General features: G+C 50.5%; 1 protein-coding gene across 2 annotated transcripts in view; it reads right to left on the bottom strand.

Moving 5' to 3' along the window:
* Ksr2 (kinase suppressor of ras 2) overlaps window positions 1-12,899 on the bottom strand; it is a 382,435-nt gene that overhangs the window by 65,011 nt on the left and 304,525 nt on the right. For both annotated transcript variants that reach the window (XM_015997400.3, XM_076561093.1), the window contains exons 11-14: window positions 12,074-12,115; window positions 11,480-11,552; window positions 7,130-7,178; window positions 4,851-5,218 (exon numbers count right to left, since the gene is read on the bottom strand). In XM_015997400.3, coding sequence (XP_015852886.1) covers window positions 4,851-5,218; window positions 7,130-7,178; window positions 11,480-11,552; window positions 12,074-12,115 — 532 coding nt within the window. The remainder of the gene's footprint in view (window positions 1-4,850; window positions 5,219-7,129; window positions 7,179-11,479; window positions 11,553-12,073; window positions 12,116-12,899) is intronic.

The raw sequence follows: 12,899 nt of genomic DNA, 5'->3' as shown, positions 1-12,899 counted from the left end.
CCCGATTCCTGCATGTTATATTTAGGACAATCAAAACTGGTCGGAAGAAAGAAACAAACTGGAAAGATACAAACCCCTACATTACAGTGGGGGGGGGGGGAGCAAGATGAAATCTCATCCAAGCATAAGTCAACTGTCCCCACTCGAGGCTGTGGGAGGCTGTGGCCCTGTTTGCCTGTCTGTCAGACTTGGCAGTGTGGTGTGATTGGATCTGAAAGCCTGAGAAACAAGGAGATTTGGGGTTGGACATGAATAATCTGTGGTCTAGGTACTGTTGCTTATAGGGTTTAAAATGCTGCAAATGAGGCCTCTGGGACTTGATTGCTGCCTGGTCCCGAGTCATCCTCCCAGGACTGAGAAGTCACCTCAGGACTCTGGAATCTGGGGACAGGACTGATGACATGTGCCAAAAGAGACGTTTTTAAAAATCCCTCCCAAGGGCACACATGCCGAGCTTTTCCATCAGCGTTTACAAAGCACCCTGATTTCTCGTTCCCTCTTCCCATCACCCCTGCAAGGTGTCCTGATGACGTAAGTGCAGAGGAACCGTGGGTCATTTTTCCTGGGTGCCCACACAGGTGGGAAATGTGGAGTCACCATCCAAGACGGTACCCGAGCTGCCCCGAGCTGCTTTACTCTGACCGCCAGGGCTCGGCAACTGAGCGTTTAGATACATTGAATCAACCAGTTAGATACAATGAATCGGCCAGTTAGATACATTGAATCAACCAGTTAGATACATTGAATCAACTAGTTAGATACATTGAATCAACCAGTTAAATACAATGAATCGACCAGTTAGATACATTGAATCAACCAGTTAGATACATTGAATCAACCAGTTAGATACATTGAATCAACCAGTTAGATACATTGAATCAACCAGCCAGTGCAAGAAGAGACAGCATCCAGGCCTGTAGGAATCTCCAGAGCAGTGAACACAGCCGCTGTTGTTTTCCAAACTCCATGCTCTTGCCCAGAGCCTCTGAAGTCCTACAATCATTTGGCATCTTGTAACCCTTTTCCTAGCTCTTGCTCTCCTTTTCTATTCCCTACTTCCTGCCTCAGGGCCTTTGTGCAGGCTGGAAACCCCCACCTGGGCTCCCTCCCCTCTGTCTTTCTGTTGCTGACTGTCTCCTCAGTGTTACTTTGTATAAGAATGGCCCCCCAGAGTCTCTAGGCCCTAGTCCCTGATGGCTACCTCAGATGGCCAAAGGGGACATGCCCGATAGTACTAGGTGATCTGTGTGGGCCCTAAATGTAACTGTCCCATCACCCGGGAAGCCAAAGGAGATCTGACCAAAGCGGTTGACAAACCATGGAAACAAGATGTCCTGTGGTGGCTGACCTTAAGATGGGGGAAGAAGCTAGAAGCCGCAGTGGATAAAGCCAGAAGCTGGGTCTGGCCTCCCTGTCAGTCTAGTGAGGACCACTCACACCTTCATAACTGTAAAATGATGCCACAGAGTCAGGGTAACTTGCTAGAAACGGAATACAATTACTTAGAGGGGTCTGCGCCTGAGTGGCCTTGCTTCCTCAGAGGGTGTGTGAGGAGGTCCAGACAGACCACTCCGGGAAGCTGCTGCTCCAAAACTCTTCTCAACTGAGTCACCAAAAGCCCATTCCCAGAGATCTCAAGTATTTTGTCAGAGTTAGGACAAACACCTGCTTCAGCCCACTCATCCCACAGATGTAGAAACCGAGGCTCAGGGAACCCTGCAGCTGGGCTGAAGGATGGGGTTACTGTCAATCAACCCTTTCAATGTCGGCCCTTCAATGCCATTTGGAGTTTTCACCGTGAACAATTGTGCAGGCTGCCGATGGCTTGGCAGTGATTCCATAATGACCCAATCATGAAATAATCTAGCCGTCCAGATTCGAATTGTTTGTGGCTATCGTGACTGGATAACTGGCTAGTTAATGCTCATTCCCAGAGAGCCAAGCATATGGCTTTACAAGGAAACCAAGCCCTGAAATACTTGTTAGCTCTGATGATAATTACTAAGTAATTGGCTAGAACACACCATTGTGAATTGATCTAGAATATGCTAGGCAATTATCTAGTCATATGCTCCCTGTAAAAAATAAAACCAAGGTGCCCCCAAATTGTTCTAGTCGGTTGGCTAGCCTCCAACAATCCACCGCTAGCAGTCAATCATGTGGATGCAAATGATTAATCAAATCACTCAGATATCTGGTCGCAGATAGAACGCTCAGATGGGCAGTCTTCAGGACCAACACGTAGATGGAGCGAAATGGGGGACACACCGAGCGCTCCTATGATAAATGCATAACAACGAAATAGTCGGAGAATAGATGCTACTTCCTCGGGGTTCATCTGGTATCCTCCCACAAAACCCCAGACACTCCAGAGACCAATTCTACGTCCCAAAGCCGCCGGGGATTTTTTTTTTAATTGGGGTGCCAGGAAAAGGCTGGGTGCTTTGTGGAATCTACGGGTTGTTATGGCACGTGGGGCCGGGGCCCAGAGTTCTGTCGCAGAACAGAAGGGCTGCAGCGCAGCTGGGCTTGAGGGATGAGCAGTACATTCCCATAATGGCCACTCATTTTCTGAAGCTACAAATGGGGTCCGGACATGTGCAAGGAAACACTCTTTGGGAAAGGGGGGGGAGGCGCACAAAAGGAATGGGTCGCTGAGATCCATGGGTCGCCAGACTTGTACGTCTCGAGTGAGAGGTTCCAAACTTCTGGGAGAGAGAAGTTGCTTCCTGATGAGAGAGAAGCACAGAGTGCAGAGGGGGACCCTGAGGAGGGCTGTCAAAGCAACCATCTGTGGGCCTTTCCCTGCAGAGTCTGCCATTCAGAGGGCAAGTCTTTCTCCCTAACTTGAATCCAGTTGACCACGAGGAGATGCACCGGCCGATGGTTGTCAGCCAGTACGTGACCGACCAGTGGAGGCATGAAAAGCACCTGTGCATTTAACCTTTGACCCCTCGCTGTACCTGGGAAACAGAGGCCACCATGGGAAAGACCCGAGCTGGAAGTCACGTGAAACAGAACTGAGACACCCCAGCTGACAGGGTACTGACTAGCACCCGGGTCTACAACTGACCTGATCCTCGTCGCTGCCTGCCAGCTGACCACAGCCAACCAGCAGGGTCAGGCCACAGAACAGGACTCAATCCAGAACTATCCCCGGGACAGAGGGAAACCACTGAGCTACGGAGTCAGTCCTTTACTCTGCACAGCATATGAAGCATTTGTAGACTGCTCCCTGAATTGAAGACTGGAGAGCCACTTCTGGCTCGGGTAGGCATGAGATCCCCTGCTCTTACATTGGTTCAAGGAGAGGTAAAGGCCTCTGCCACCATCCCCAGGCCTCACAGGCACTTGGCATTTGATACCCGAGCCATTTGCATAACCCACGATGACATGATAATTCTTCTGCCACCGAAGTCTAATTAAACAGACTCAAGGGAACAGACTGAAAATACACCACCTCTGCTGAAGGCTGCAGCCCCTTCCCTGACACCTTCCACGATGAGGGACCAAATCGCGGTGAGAGGCTACTGCTTGAGCTGTGTCCTGGAAGCAGAAGGTTCCGTCTGGCATCCCCAGGCCACACCCAGAATCCCACAGCTGTAGCCAGCTCCAACTGACATAACAAGGGAGGATTTGGAAACACATCAAAGATGGGTTCATAGCCACTCAAGTGTAACCAATGCTACTTCGCTTTTTCAAAGTGTCTCACGTTGCTGGGCGAGGTCAGAGAGCTGTTCACCACCACCCACCATCTTCCTGTGTGTGGACGTGTGTGTGTGTGTGTGTGTGTGTGTGTGTGCGTGCGCGTGCGTGTGTGTGTGTGCACACGCGCGCGCGCATTACACATACGCATGTATACATGGAGGGCAGAGAGCAACCTTGACTGTCATCTCCCAGGCTGCCCATCTTGTTTGTGCGAGACAGGGTCTCACACTGGGACTTGGGGATCTCTGAGTGAGCCAGACTGGCTCACCAGCCAGCCCCAGGAATCTCCCAGACCCTTATCATCCCCATATTTGAATTATAATCAGGCATCACCACCACACCTAGATATTTCTTATCCATATCCTGGGATCAGACTCAGGTACTGACTGGCACATCTCTCCAGCTTGTGTGTGTGTGTGTGTGTGTGCATATATATATATATATATATATGTTCCTATGTTTGTGGGTGCTCATGGATATGAGTTTACATGAATGTGAAGGTCAAGGTTTTACATCGGTGTCACCTACCATTTTCTTAAAGTTGATCTCTATTAACGACCCTCCCCCCACCCTGCCCCCAAACCCCTGCAGCCCATGCATGCTGGACACTCAGGACAAAGGTGGTAACAGCTCCATAAACATTCTGTGAACCAGTGAGAGCCACAATCATAGCCATCAGCATCTCAGATCAAACTATGGGGCAGATCTGGCCCACCACTTGGGTTTACAAATAAAGTTTTATCGCAACGCTGCCATGCAAATCCATTCACATATCATCTATGGCTGCTTTTTTTGTGTGACAGTGGCAGAACCAACTTGCTAAGACAGGAACTGTTCAGCCTGTGAGGCTGATTCACAGATCCCACTGGGCCTTGACCTCAGTTGGCTGACCTATGTCTAAAGCAATCCACTCACTTTACATAATCAGAGACAAGAGTCGGAGACCCACCTATGCAGGGTAGAGGTCAGACATGGCTTTTCTGGCTCCTAGTGCAGTGCTTTTCCCACACACTGCTAAAGCCCCGAAAACATTTGCTAGGGGCTTAAAAGATTGGGAGTGAACCACATGGATGGAAGACCTGAAGACACTATTAGCCTGAACGAAGCCCTGGAGAGCCCCCATGGGAGCCGAAGGGACTGACCTGGTGATGATGGCCAGGTGGGGCGGGCTCATGCAGGCTCCCATGAAGAGCACCACGTTCTCATGTCTGGTCTGCCTGTAGGCCATCACCTCCCGCTTGAAGGCCTTGAGCTGGTCCTCATTGTCCCTCTCGATGTCAATCAACCGGATGGCCACCTCCCCGTGCCAGCGTCCGTGGTACACCTGCCCGAAGCGACCCTTCCCGATGAGCTCGCCAATCTCTAGCTGCTCAAAGGGGATGTCCCATTCCTGAAGGAAGATGCTGGTCTGGCTGGCCTTGCGTGGGAAGCTCCGGGCCGAGAGGAGGGACAGGTTCATCTCCTCAAAGTCATCCTCGGACTCCTCCGCTTCATCGTGGCCTTCTTCATTCTGTGGCCAGAGGGGAGAGAGGTCAAAGCCATGGCCACCCCAGCTCCACCCTCCCTCGGGGCCTGTTGGGTACCATGTGTGCTGTGGAGGTTCAGGACACACTCCGTATTTCCATAGGTAGACAGAGCTGGTTCCCAGGTGCCTTTGAATCAGAGTCAAACCGCAAGGAATGACTTAAAGAGGAGTCAAGGTGGCCCCCACCGCCCTGTGCTAAGAGAGGAGAAATGCGGAGGGACCAACTGTTCTAGTTTGGCTGGACTTTGAAGTTTTCACGCTGAAAAGTGACACATCCCAGGATACCTGTCAATCCTGGGCAACCTGGGATGTTGGTCACCCGGGGAGGTCCTCACGCTGGGTCACAGCCAAGCGGAGGGAGACAGTTTAGATTCAGGTTGCTGGATCCCTGCTATCCAGTGTCACTCCTGTTCGCGCTACTGGTTTTGACTGGCTGGACGGTATGTGTGTGAGAGGAACATCAGGCTAAAAGACGGATGTACTGTGTGTCTCTTCGTGTGACACGGGACAACTGTCAGCATGGGCTGCCTGTCAGCCTCCTCCAGGGAATTCAGAATTGATCCAGAGATTGGCCAAGGGCCATCGTTCCAAGCTCTGTAGCTCATGGAAGACCAGGTGGCTGGGAGACATCATCGGAGCAGACAGTTGAGACCCTGTGCTGAACACTTAGACCTAGTGAGCTGGCCTCTGGCCTGTGTGACCTTGGGGAAATTGGCCCACCTCTCTGAGCTTTCCTTTATCTCCCTATAAAGTGGCAGTAAGATAAGAATTTTCCCCAGGGGGTGGTGTGAAATTTTAAGCGAGTTGATGAGTTCTGAAGTTTCTGCCATGGCCTGGCTGCCTACATCAAACATCTGCTGGGATGCCAGAGAAAATGCAGATTCTCGGGCCCCATCTGGATCTATTGAGTTAAAACATCGATAGGTTGGGGCTGGAGAGATTGCTCAGTGGTGACGGACACTGATTGCTCTTCCAGAGGACCCAGGTTCAATTCCCCGCATCCACATGGCAGCTCACAACTGTCTGTAATTGCAGTTCCAGGGGACCCGAGACCCATGGCAAAAGACCAGTGCACGTAAAATAAAAATTAATAATTTTTAAAACATCAGCGGGTCTGCAGTGAGACCTGCGTTTTAATCACATGACTCTTGGGGTTAGTTGTGATCGATCAAGGGAGAATGCATAGGGTTGGGGATATCTAGGCTCAGGGGCATCTTGCCTATTGGGCTCTATTATAACATGTGGGGGAAGAGCAGATACCAGATCCCGTGAGAAGCCCCAGAGACCTCAGTCAGATGACCTAAGAAAGGGACCTCTTCACTGGACCCTAAGTCTATGAGCTGGCTGTCCATGACACTGGTCAGTTCTAGGTGGCTGCTCCCGTCTCAGAACGGAATGTGGGCCTCTTTCCCAGAGCCCTGCTTCTAGATATTTTAGCTCAGGGCACACAGTAGGGCAGAGACGGCAGACCCAATGGTCATTCCCCAGGACATTTCTTTACTCCCTTAGCACAGGTGGAAGGAAGCCCAGAACTTCCTCACCATGCTGTCAAGCTAGCATCCTTGGTGCTCCCACCGCTACTGTATGTTATTTCAAAGGCAGTGGGGCACATCCCCCTTCCCGTCTCCCCCAGCCCTGAGCTAATTTTTTACCTAAAAATGCAAATCACAGGCCAATTTCCTTCCAACTGTCTCTGCCAGGATGAACACAGCTGAACGGCCCATTAGGCGCAGCGCCTGGAGGAGCTACAGCTCCTTAATTGTCCTAGAGTGAGAACATCCATCAAACAGCCCCTGTACCCCACCTCCCCTGCCCCCAGCCCTCTGCGTCATCAACGACATCGGGCAGCTTCGCCAACCTCGAGCCAAAGCCAACTTGCCGATCTCCAAGTCTCACCTCTGAGGTCGGTTCCACTTCAATCTGAAGTAATGGATTTCCTTCCAAGCTGTAAATCAGAGAGGGGGAAAAAAAAAACACCGGTGATCTTACAACTCTGGATTTAAGGTGAGCCACGCTCAGGAGTCCAAATTGGTAAGTTGTGGCCACGTAACCTTTATCTCCCGTGTGATTTAAACACTTGGGTCTGAAACAATTCAGTTGTTTCAGTACAGAAACAACTCACGAGACCATTATTTTAAAAGAATTTCTCCTGGTTTGCTCATGGGTTGCTTTTCTTTACTGCTTTCCGGCTTCAACTAGTAAAGCAGCCTCTTTTTAAGTGGGCGAAAATGTCACAGGTGAATAACTCCTGTGCACTGTGCAAGAATACATCACATTTCTAAACTTCATGTTCAGAATCTCCTAGAGGGAGATTCAGAAAAAAGATTCAGTTTCAATTTTAATTATGTATCTGTGTGTGGGTGCGTACACATGCTTGTGGTACCTATCAAAGTTAGAGGGCAGCTGACCTTCTGGATTTGAAGTCACATGGGGTTATGAGCCAACGGGGATGGTTAGTGTATTTTAAAAAACTTGACACAAGCTAGAGTTATCTGGGAAGAGGAACCTCAACTGACGAGAAAATGCCTCCATCAGACTGGCCCACTGGCAAGTCTCTGGGGCCCTTTCTTGATTAATGATTGACATGGGAGGACTCAGCCCACTGTGGGTGGTGCCATCCCCTAGGCAGATGGTCCTGAGGTGTGTAAGAAATAAAACAAACCATGGGGAGTCAGGCAGTCAGCAGCACCCCTCCATGGCTTCTGCATCAGCTCCTGCCTTCAGGTTCCTGCCTTGAGTTCCTGCTCTAACGTCCCTCTGTGACCGCGTGTGACCTGAGAGCTGTAAGCTGACGTGAGCTCCCTTCTTCCACAAATTGATTTTAGTCATGGTGTTCATCACAGCAACAGAAATAAGATTAGCACACTACCGGACACTGGTGCTGAGAACGAACTCAAGTCCCCTGTAAGAGCTTGACAGGTGCTTTTAGCTGTGGGGCCATCCTACACGGATGCCCCGCCCCCCTACAAGGATTTTAATATCAATGCATCTGTCCATTTATTTTATTCTTCATTCATTCATTCATTTTGCATCCATCCATCCAGGCATGTCTTTAAGAAGAGGCTCTGGAGTTGGAGGCAGGATGGCTCTTGACATAAAGGGACATCTTTTTACTGCTGAAATAACTAACCATAGACAGGTGCAGAGGGGCAGCAGCTACCAGTGAACTGAATAAATGGAGGGTTGTGGGAATTCCCAGAAGAGACTCACTGGCACATTTGGAAGTCCCCGGTTGTCATGGTCTAAATAAGAGTGACCCCCACAGGCTCATATATTAGAATGCTTAATTGCTAGATTGTGGCACTATTTGAAAGGATTAGGAGGTATGGTCTTGTTGGAGGAAGTGTGTCCCTTAGGGTGGGCTTTGAGGTCTCAGAGGCCCATATGACTGAGCCCAGTCTCTCTGTCTGTCTGTCTGCCCGTTCTCTACCCCCATGGATCAGAATGTAGTTCTCAGGGACTTCTCCAGCATCATGCCTGCCATGCTTCCCGCCCTGATGATAACCAACTGACCCTCGGAAACCGTAAGGAAGCCCCCGATTCAATGCTTTCCTTTTATAAGACATGGCCTTGGCCACGGTGTCTCTTCACGGCAACAGAGCGGTGACTAAGACAATGGTGTTGGAGTTGAACTTGGCCAATCTCATGGACTCGAGATATGTAAACAAGAACTTTGCTGGGTGGGGTGGGAATAAACAGGTGTGAGTGTGTGTCATGTGTACTGAGCTCAAAAGCTGCGGCTGTAGTCTGAGCATGGGTGCTGGGGAGAAATGGGGTCTATGTGTGAGCAATGCAAGGGTCGACGGGATGTGTGTTAGGGCTTGTCTGAGTTTGTGGACACACTAAGGGTGTTAGGGATGTGCTGTGTGTTGATGGTATAGTTGGCTGTGTATTCAGAATGTGAGGACACTATCAAATGCATAGTTCTGTGATGGGGATGTGGGGTACAGTCAACGTCCACAGGGGTGTTTGGAGGAAGCTTTCGACACTCAGGGATGTGTGTTTATGGAGCGCAGTGGGGGCAGAGCAGCTTGGCTACCAGACTGCACACAAAACTCAGGGCAAAGCCACCACCAGGAAAACCTGTCCTCTTTCTATTTCTCCGATGGAAGTTTAGCAACTCCCCTACCCACCCTATTGTGGGAGGAGTTTCCCTCTCCCACCCCTCAGATCTCAGGGAGCTAAGGGCCCTGCAGACTGAGTCCATCTACCACCATTCAAGAGCTAAAGAGGAGAGGGAGGGTCACTGTGTGTGACATGTGTCAATCAATTATTTATGGTGCTGCCGTAGGAAGTGGGGACATGGAAGAACTCAGGACAACACAGGCTTCCCTCTCCTTGCCAGTCCCCCAGGGCAGCCCGCTCCTTTCTGCTTCAAGGTGGTCCTCCAGCAGCCGGGGGCTGTTCAGTGACTTCCGGCCGCAGCCTTCCATTACTCCTCACACATTTACACAGATCACAAGCAGCTCCCCGCCCCGACACGGCAGCTCTAGCCAACATTAATAACTCGGAGTTCATCTTGTACAAAGCGTGGAGCTGGTTTGTGAGCCGCGGAGAACTGACCCAGAGATCTAGGTCAGCAAAGCACCCGCCGGCAAGACACTGCTCCTTTGATTTTAGAGATGCACCACGTCCGGCGCTTCACAGAGTCCCGATGCGGGTCAAGTGGGATGGAGCCATTAGGGAGGCAAGAAGAAAAGGCACGCGGGCAGAAATGAGAGCTGTGAAACCCGTCACATCCCAGCGTGGCCCAGACTTGGGGCACAGGCACCAAAGGGAAGGAGGGTGACTTCTCTGCTTGTCTAAGCAGTGGGCCATCCAGGGGATGCGTACACCAAGACAGTTGTGGCCATGTTGTTTACTGCGGGGGGCATGGAGGGAGGAGATCTGAACCCCACATCAGTATGACATTCTATAGTCAGTAAGACACGGCCTATGAAGAGCCCAGAATCGCATGGGAAAAATCAGCGACACCGTATTAAAGATACAACAGGAGTGCACGGATTGTAGGATTGTAACCGCCTCTGTCATGAATCACAATACAGGAACAGGATGAGAAAGCCCGTAGAATGTTCTAGCAGCATGAAATTCCAAGGGGCGAATTTCTCTTCCCTTATTCACAGAACAGAACAGTCTAAATTCTCCCAAATCAGCTTCTGTTCATTTCGCGGTGGTATAAATAAGAGGCTAGCAGGCTCTCTCCGCAAGGGCCCAGAGAGTCAGTATTATTATTATTATTATTATTATTATTATTATTTTTTTTTTTTTTTTTTTGGCTTTGGGGAGCCATATGCTTCTTTATCACCTCTCAACCCTCCTGCTGTACTGAGGAGGCAGCCAGTCATGGCCTGGTATACACACGAGCATGGCAGTGTTTCAATAAAACTTTACTTATAAAGACAAGTGACAGATGGGATTTCGTCTGACAGGCTAGAGTTTGTTGATTCCAGGTAAACACTGTCTTTCCTTTATCTTTTGTTTCCCTTTCTTTCACCCTGTCCTCCCCTCCCCCTTTCTCCTCAGGACTAGGGATTTAACCTAGAGCCTCACAACCAAAGTACATCCTCAGCCCTTTTTAGATGTTTAGATTTTGAGACCTGGCCTTATGGAGTTGCCCCAGCTGGCTTTGAACTTGTAATTCTTTTGCTTTGACCTCCTAAGCATCTGGGATGACAGGCAGGTGCCACCAGGCTTGGCTTAAAGGATACTTTTTTTTTTTTTTTTAAGATTTATTTATTTATTATGTATAGTGTTCTGTTTGCATGTATCCCTGCAGGCCAGAAGAGAGGGAGCCAGATCTCATTACGGATGGTTGTGAGCTGTGCTAGGAATTGAACCCAGGACCTCTGGAAGAACAGCCAGTGTTCTTAACCTCTGAGCCATCTCTCCAGCCCCAAAGGACATTTTTCAAAAAGGGAGACCGTGGTATAAACGAAAGTCCAGCTGTTGCCTGGGACAGCTGTCTGGAATCATGAGGAGGGCCCTGTGAGAAAATGGTGTGACCTCTAGAAACTGTAGTTGCTACGGAGGACCAGAGCCTCGGGGAGAGCTGGCTTGTGGGGACCAACACTGCCTTCTATCACTTCTCTCTCAGCTTGGGGTGCCAGCCCCCCTCTCTCTATTGAGCCATGTCCTGTGTCTTTCTGTCCCCTACTCATCTCCTCCAGGGTTGAGACAAAGTGACAGCAGAGGAACCAGGAAGGCTGAAGGTACCCAAGCCTGGGGTAGGGGGATGAAGTCACTTACATTGTATTCGAGGTGACAGGATGCAGGATGACTTGAGGTGCCCGGGTGGGCGTCTCCGGTACAGGCACCACATCTGAGAGGCAGAGGGCGGATACTCAGTGTTCAAACCTAGAACCCATGACCCTCACCCCCCCAACAGACACAGCAGCCAGCAACCCTCCCCCGTGTTATGGATTCCAATGTTCTCCAGCTTCCTTTCCCCCTGCCTTGCCCACTGAGATGGACCAGCATTCTAGGGATCCTGCATACACATCATCACTGCCAAGGGGGCTGGACAGGATGCCTAAGCATCCACTGACCATCCCTGAATCCTCCTCACCCCTGGGTCCCCTTTGGGTCAAGGGGATCACTCAGTTCACATCTGTCCAGCTCAGGTCCCTTTGGCCTGCTGACCCTCTGGGCCTCCGCCATGCTTGGGTATATCCTTGGGTCCCTTGGTGCCCTTGGCATCTCCCACCCTTACCTTCTCCTCTTCCTTGTCCAGATGTTATCCTGGAGTGTGGAGACCCCACTAGTCTCCTCTCTGCTCTTGACCTCTCTCCACCAGCCCCAGCAATCCCTGCTGCTCAGAGGGCCAGTTCCCAGGACACTCACCTGGGAAGATGAACTGCTGCTTGTATTTGTAGTAGTGGGGAGCTTGCAAAAGACAGAGAACACCAGCGTGAGTGCCACCCGAGTGCTGTCTAGGTGGGCACCAAGCCTCATCCCGACTGTCACTGCACAGGCGTCCTCTGTCCACCCCCAGAGGGTCCACGCTTCAGCAGACACCCCGAATTATAAGGGAATAGGAACATGTGAGACCCAACCACTTGACATCTCACACTCCCTAATGCCAGGCCAGGTCCTCTCAGAGGCACAGTGAAACACACTCACACACACATCACCACCACCACCACCACGAAGCTATAATCCCAAATACTCTCTGCTTTTACAGATCCTTTACACAAATTTTCAGCATCGACCTTCACATTGGACTATTTCCTTTGCACTGTTATCAAGCGACAATAAACGTAATGACTCCCAATAGCACGAACAGATTCCCTTCACAGCAGTGATTCTCAGCCTGTGGGTTGCAGCTCCTGTGGGGGCTGCCTATCAGCTATCCTGCACAACGGATGTTTACGTTACCATTTGTAACAATCACAAAATCACAGTGATGAAGTAGCGATGAAATGATGTTACGGTTGGGGGGGGGGTCCCCCACCCCACCCCAAGAGGAATTCTATTAAAGGGTGGCAGCGTCAGGAAGGTTCAGAACCACTGCTCTACAGACTGGAACAGGAAAATAAGTCTTAAAGAGCCACGGACAAGGTGTGTGGCTTGGACTCCCTGGAGAGTCCCAACAAGTCTTTCGGGCAGGTGGTTTCTCTTCCCCAGCAAGTGTGGGCGGCAGAGAGTCCAACCGGAGCGCTCCTCGGCT

This window comes from Peromyscus maniculatus, chromosome 23 (genome assembly GCF_049852395.1).
Source record: "Peromyscus maniculatus bairdii isolate BWxNUB_F1_BW_parent chromosome 23, HU_Pman_BW_mat_3.1, whole genome shotgun sequence".
Lineage (NCBI taxonomy): Eukaryota > Metazoa > Chordata > Mammalia > Rodentia > Cricetidae > Peromyscus > Peromyscus maniculatus.
This window is presented reverse-complemented; position numbering and strand designations above follow the sequence as displayed.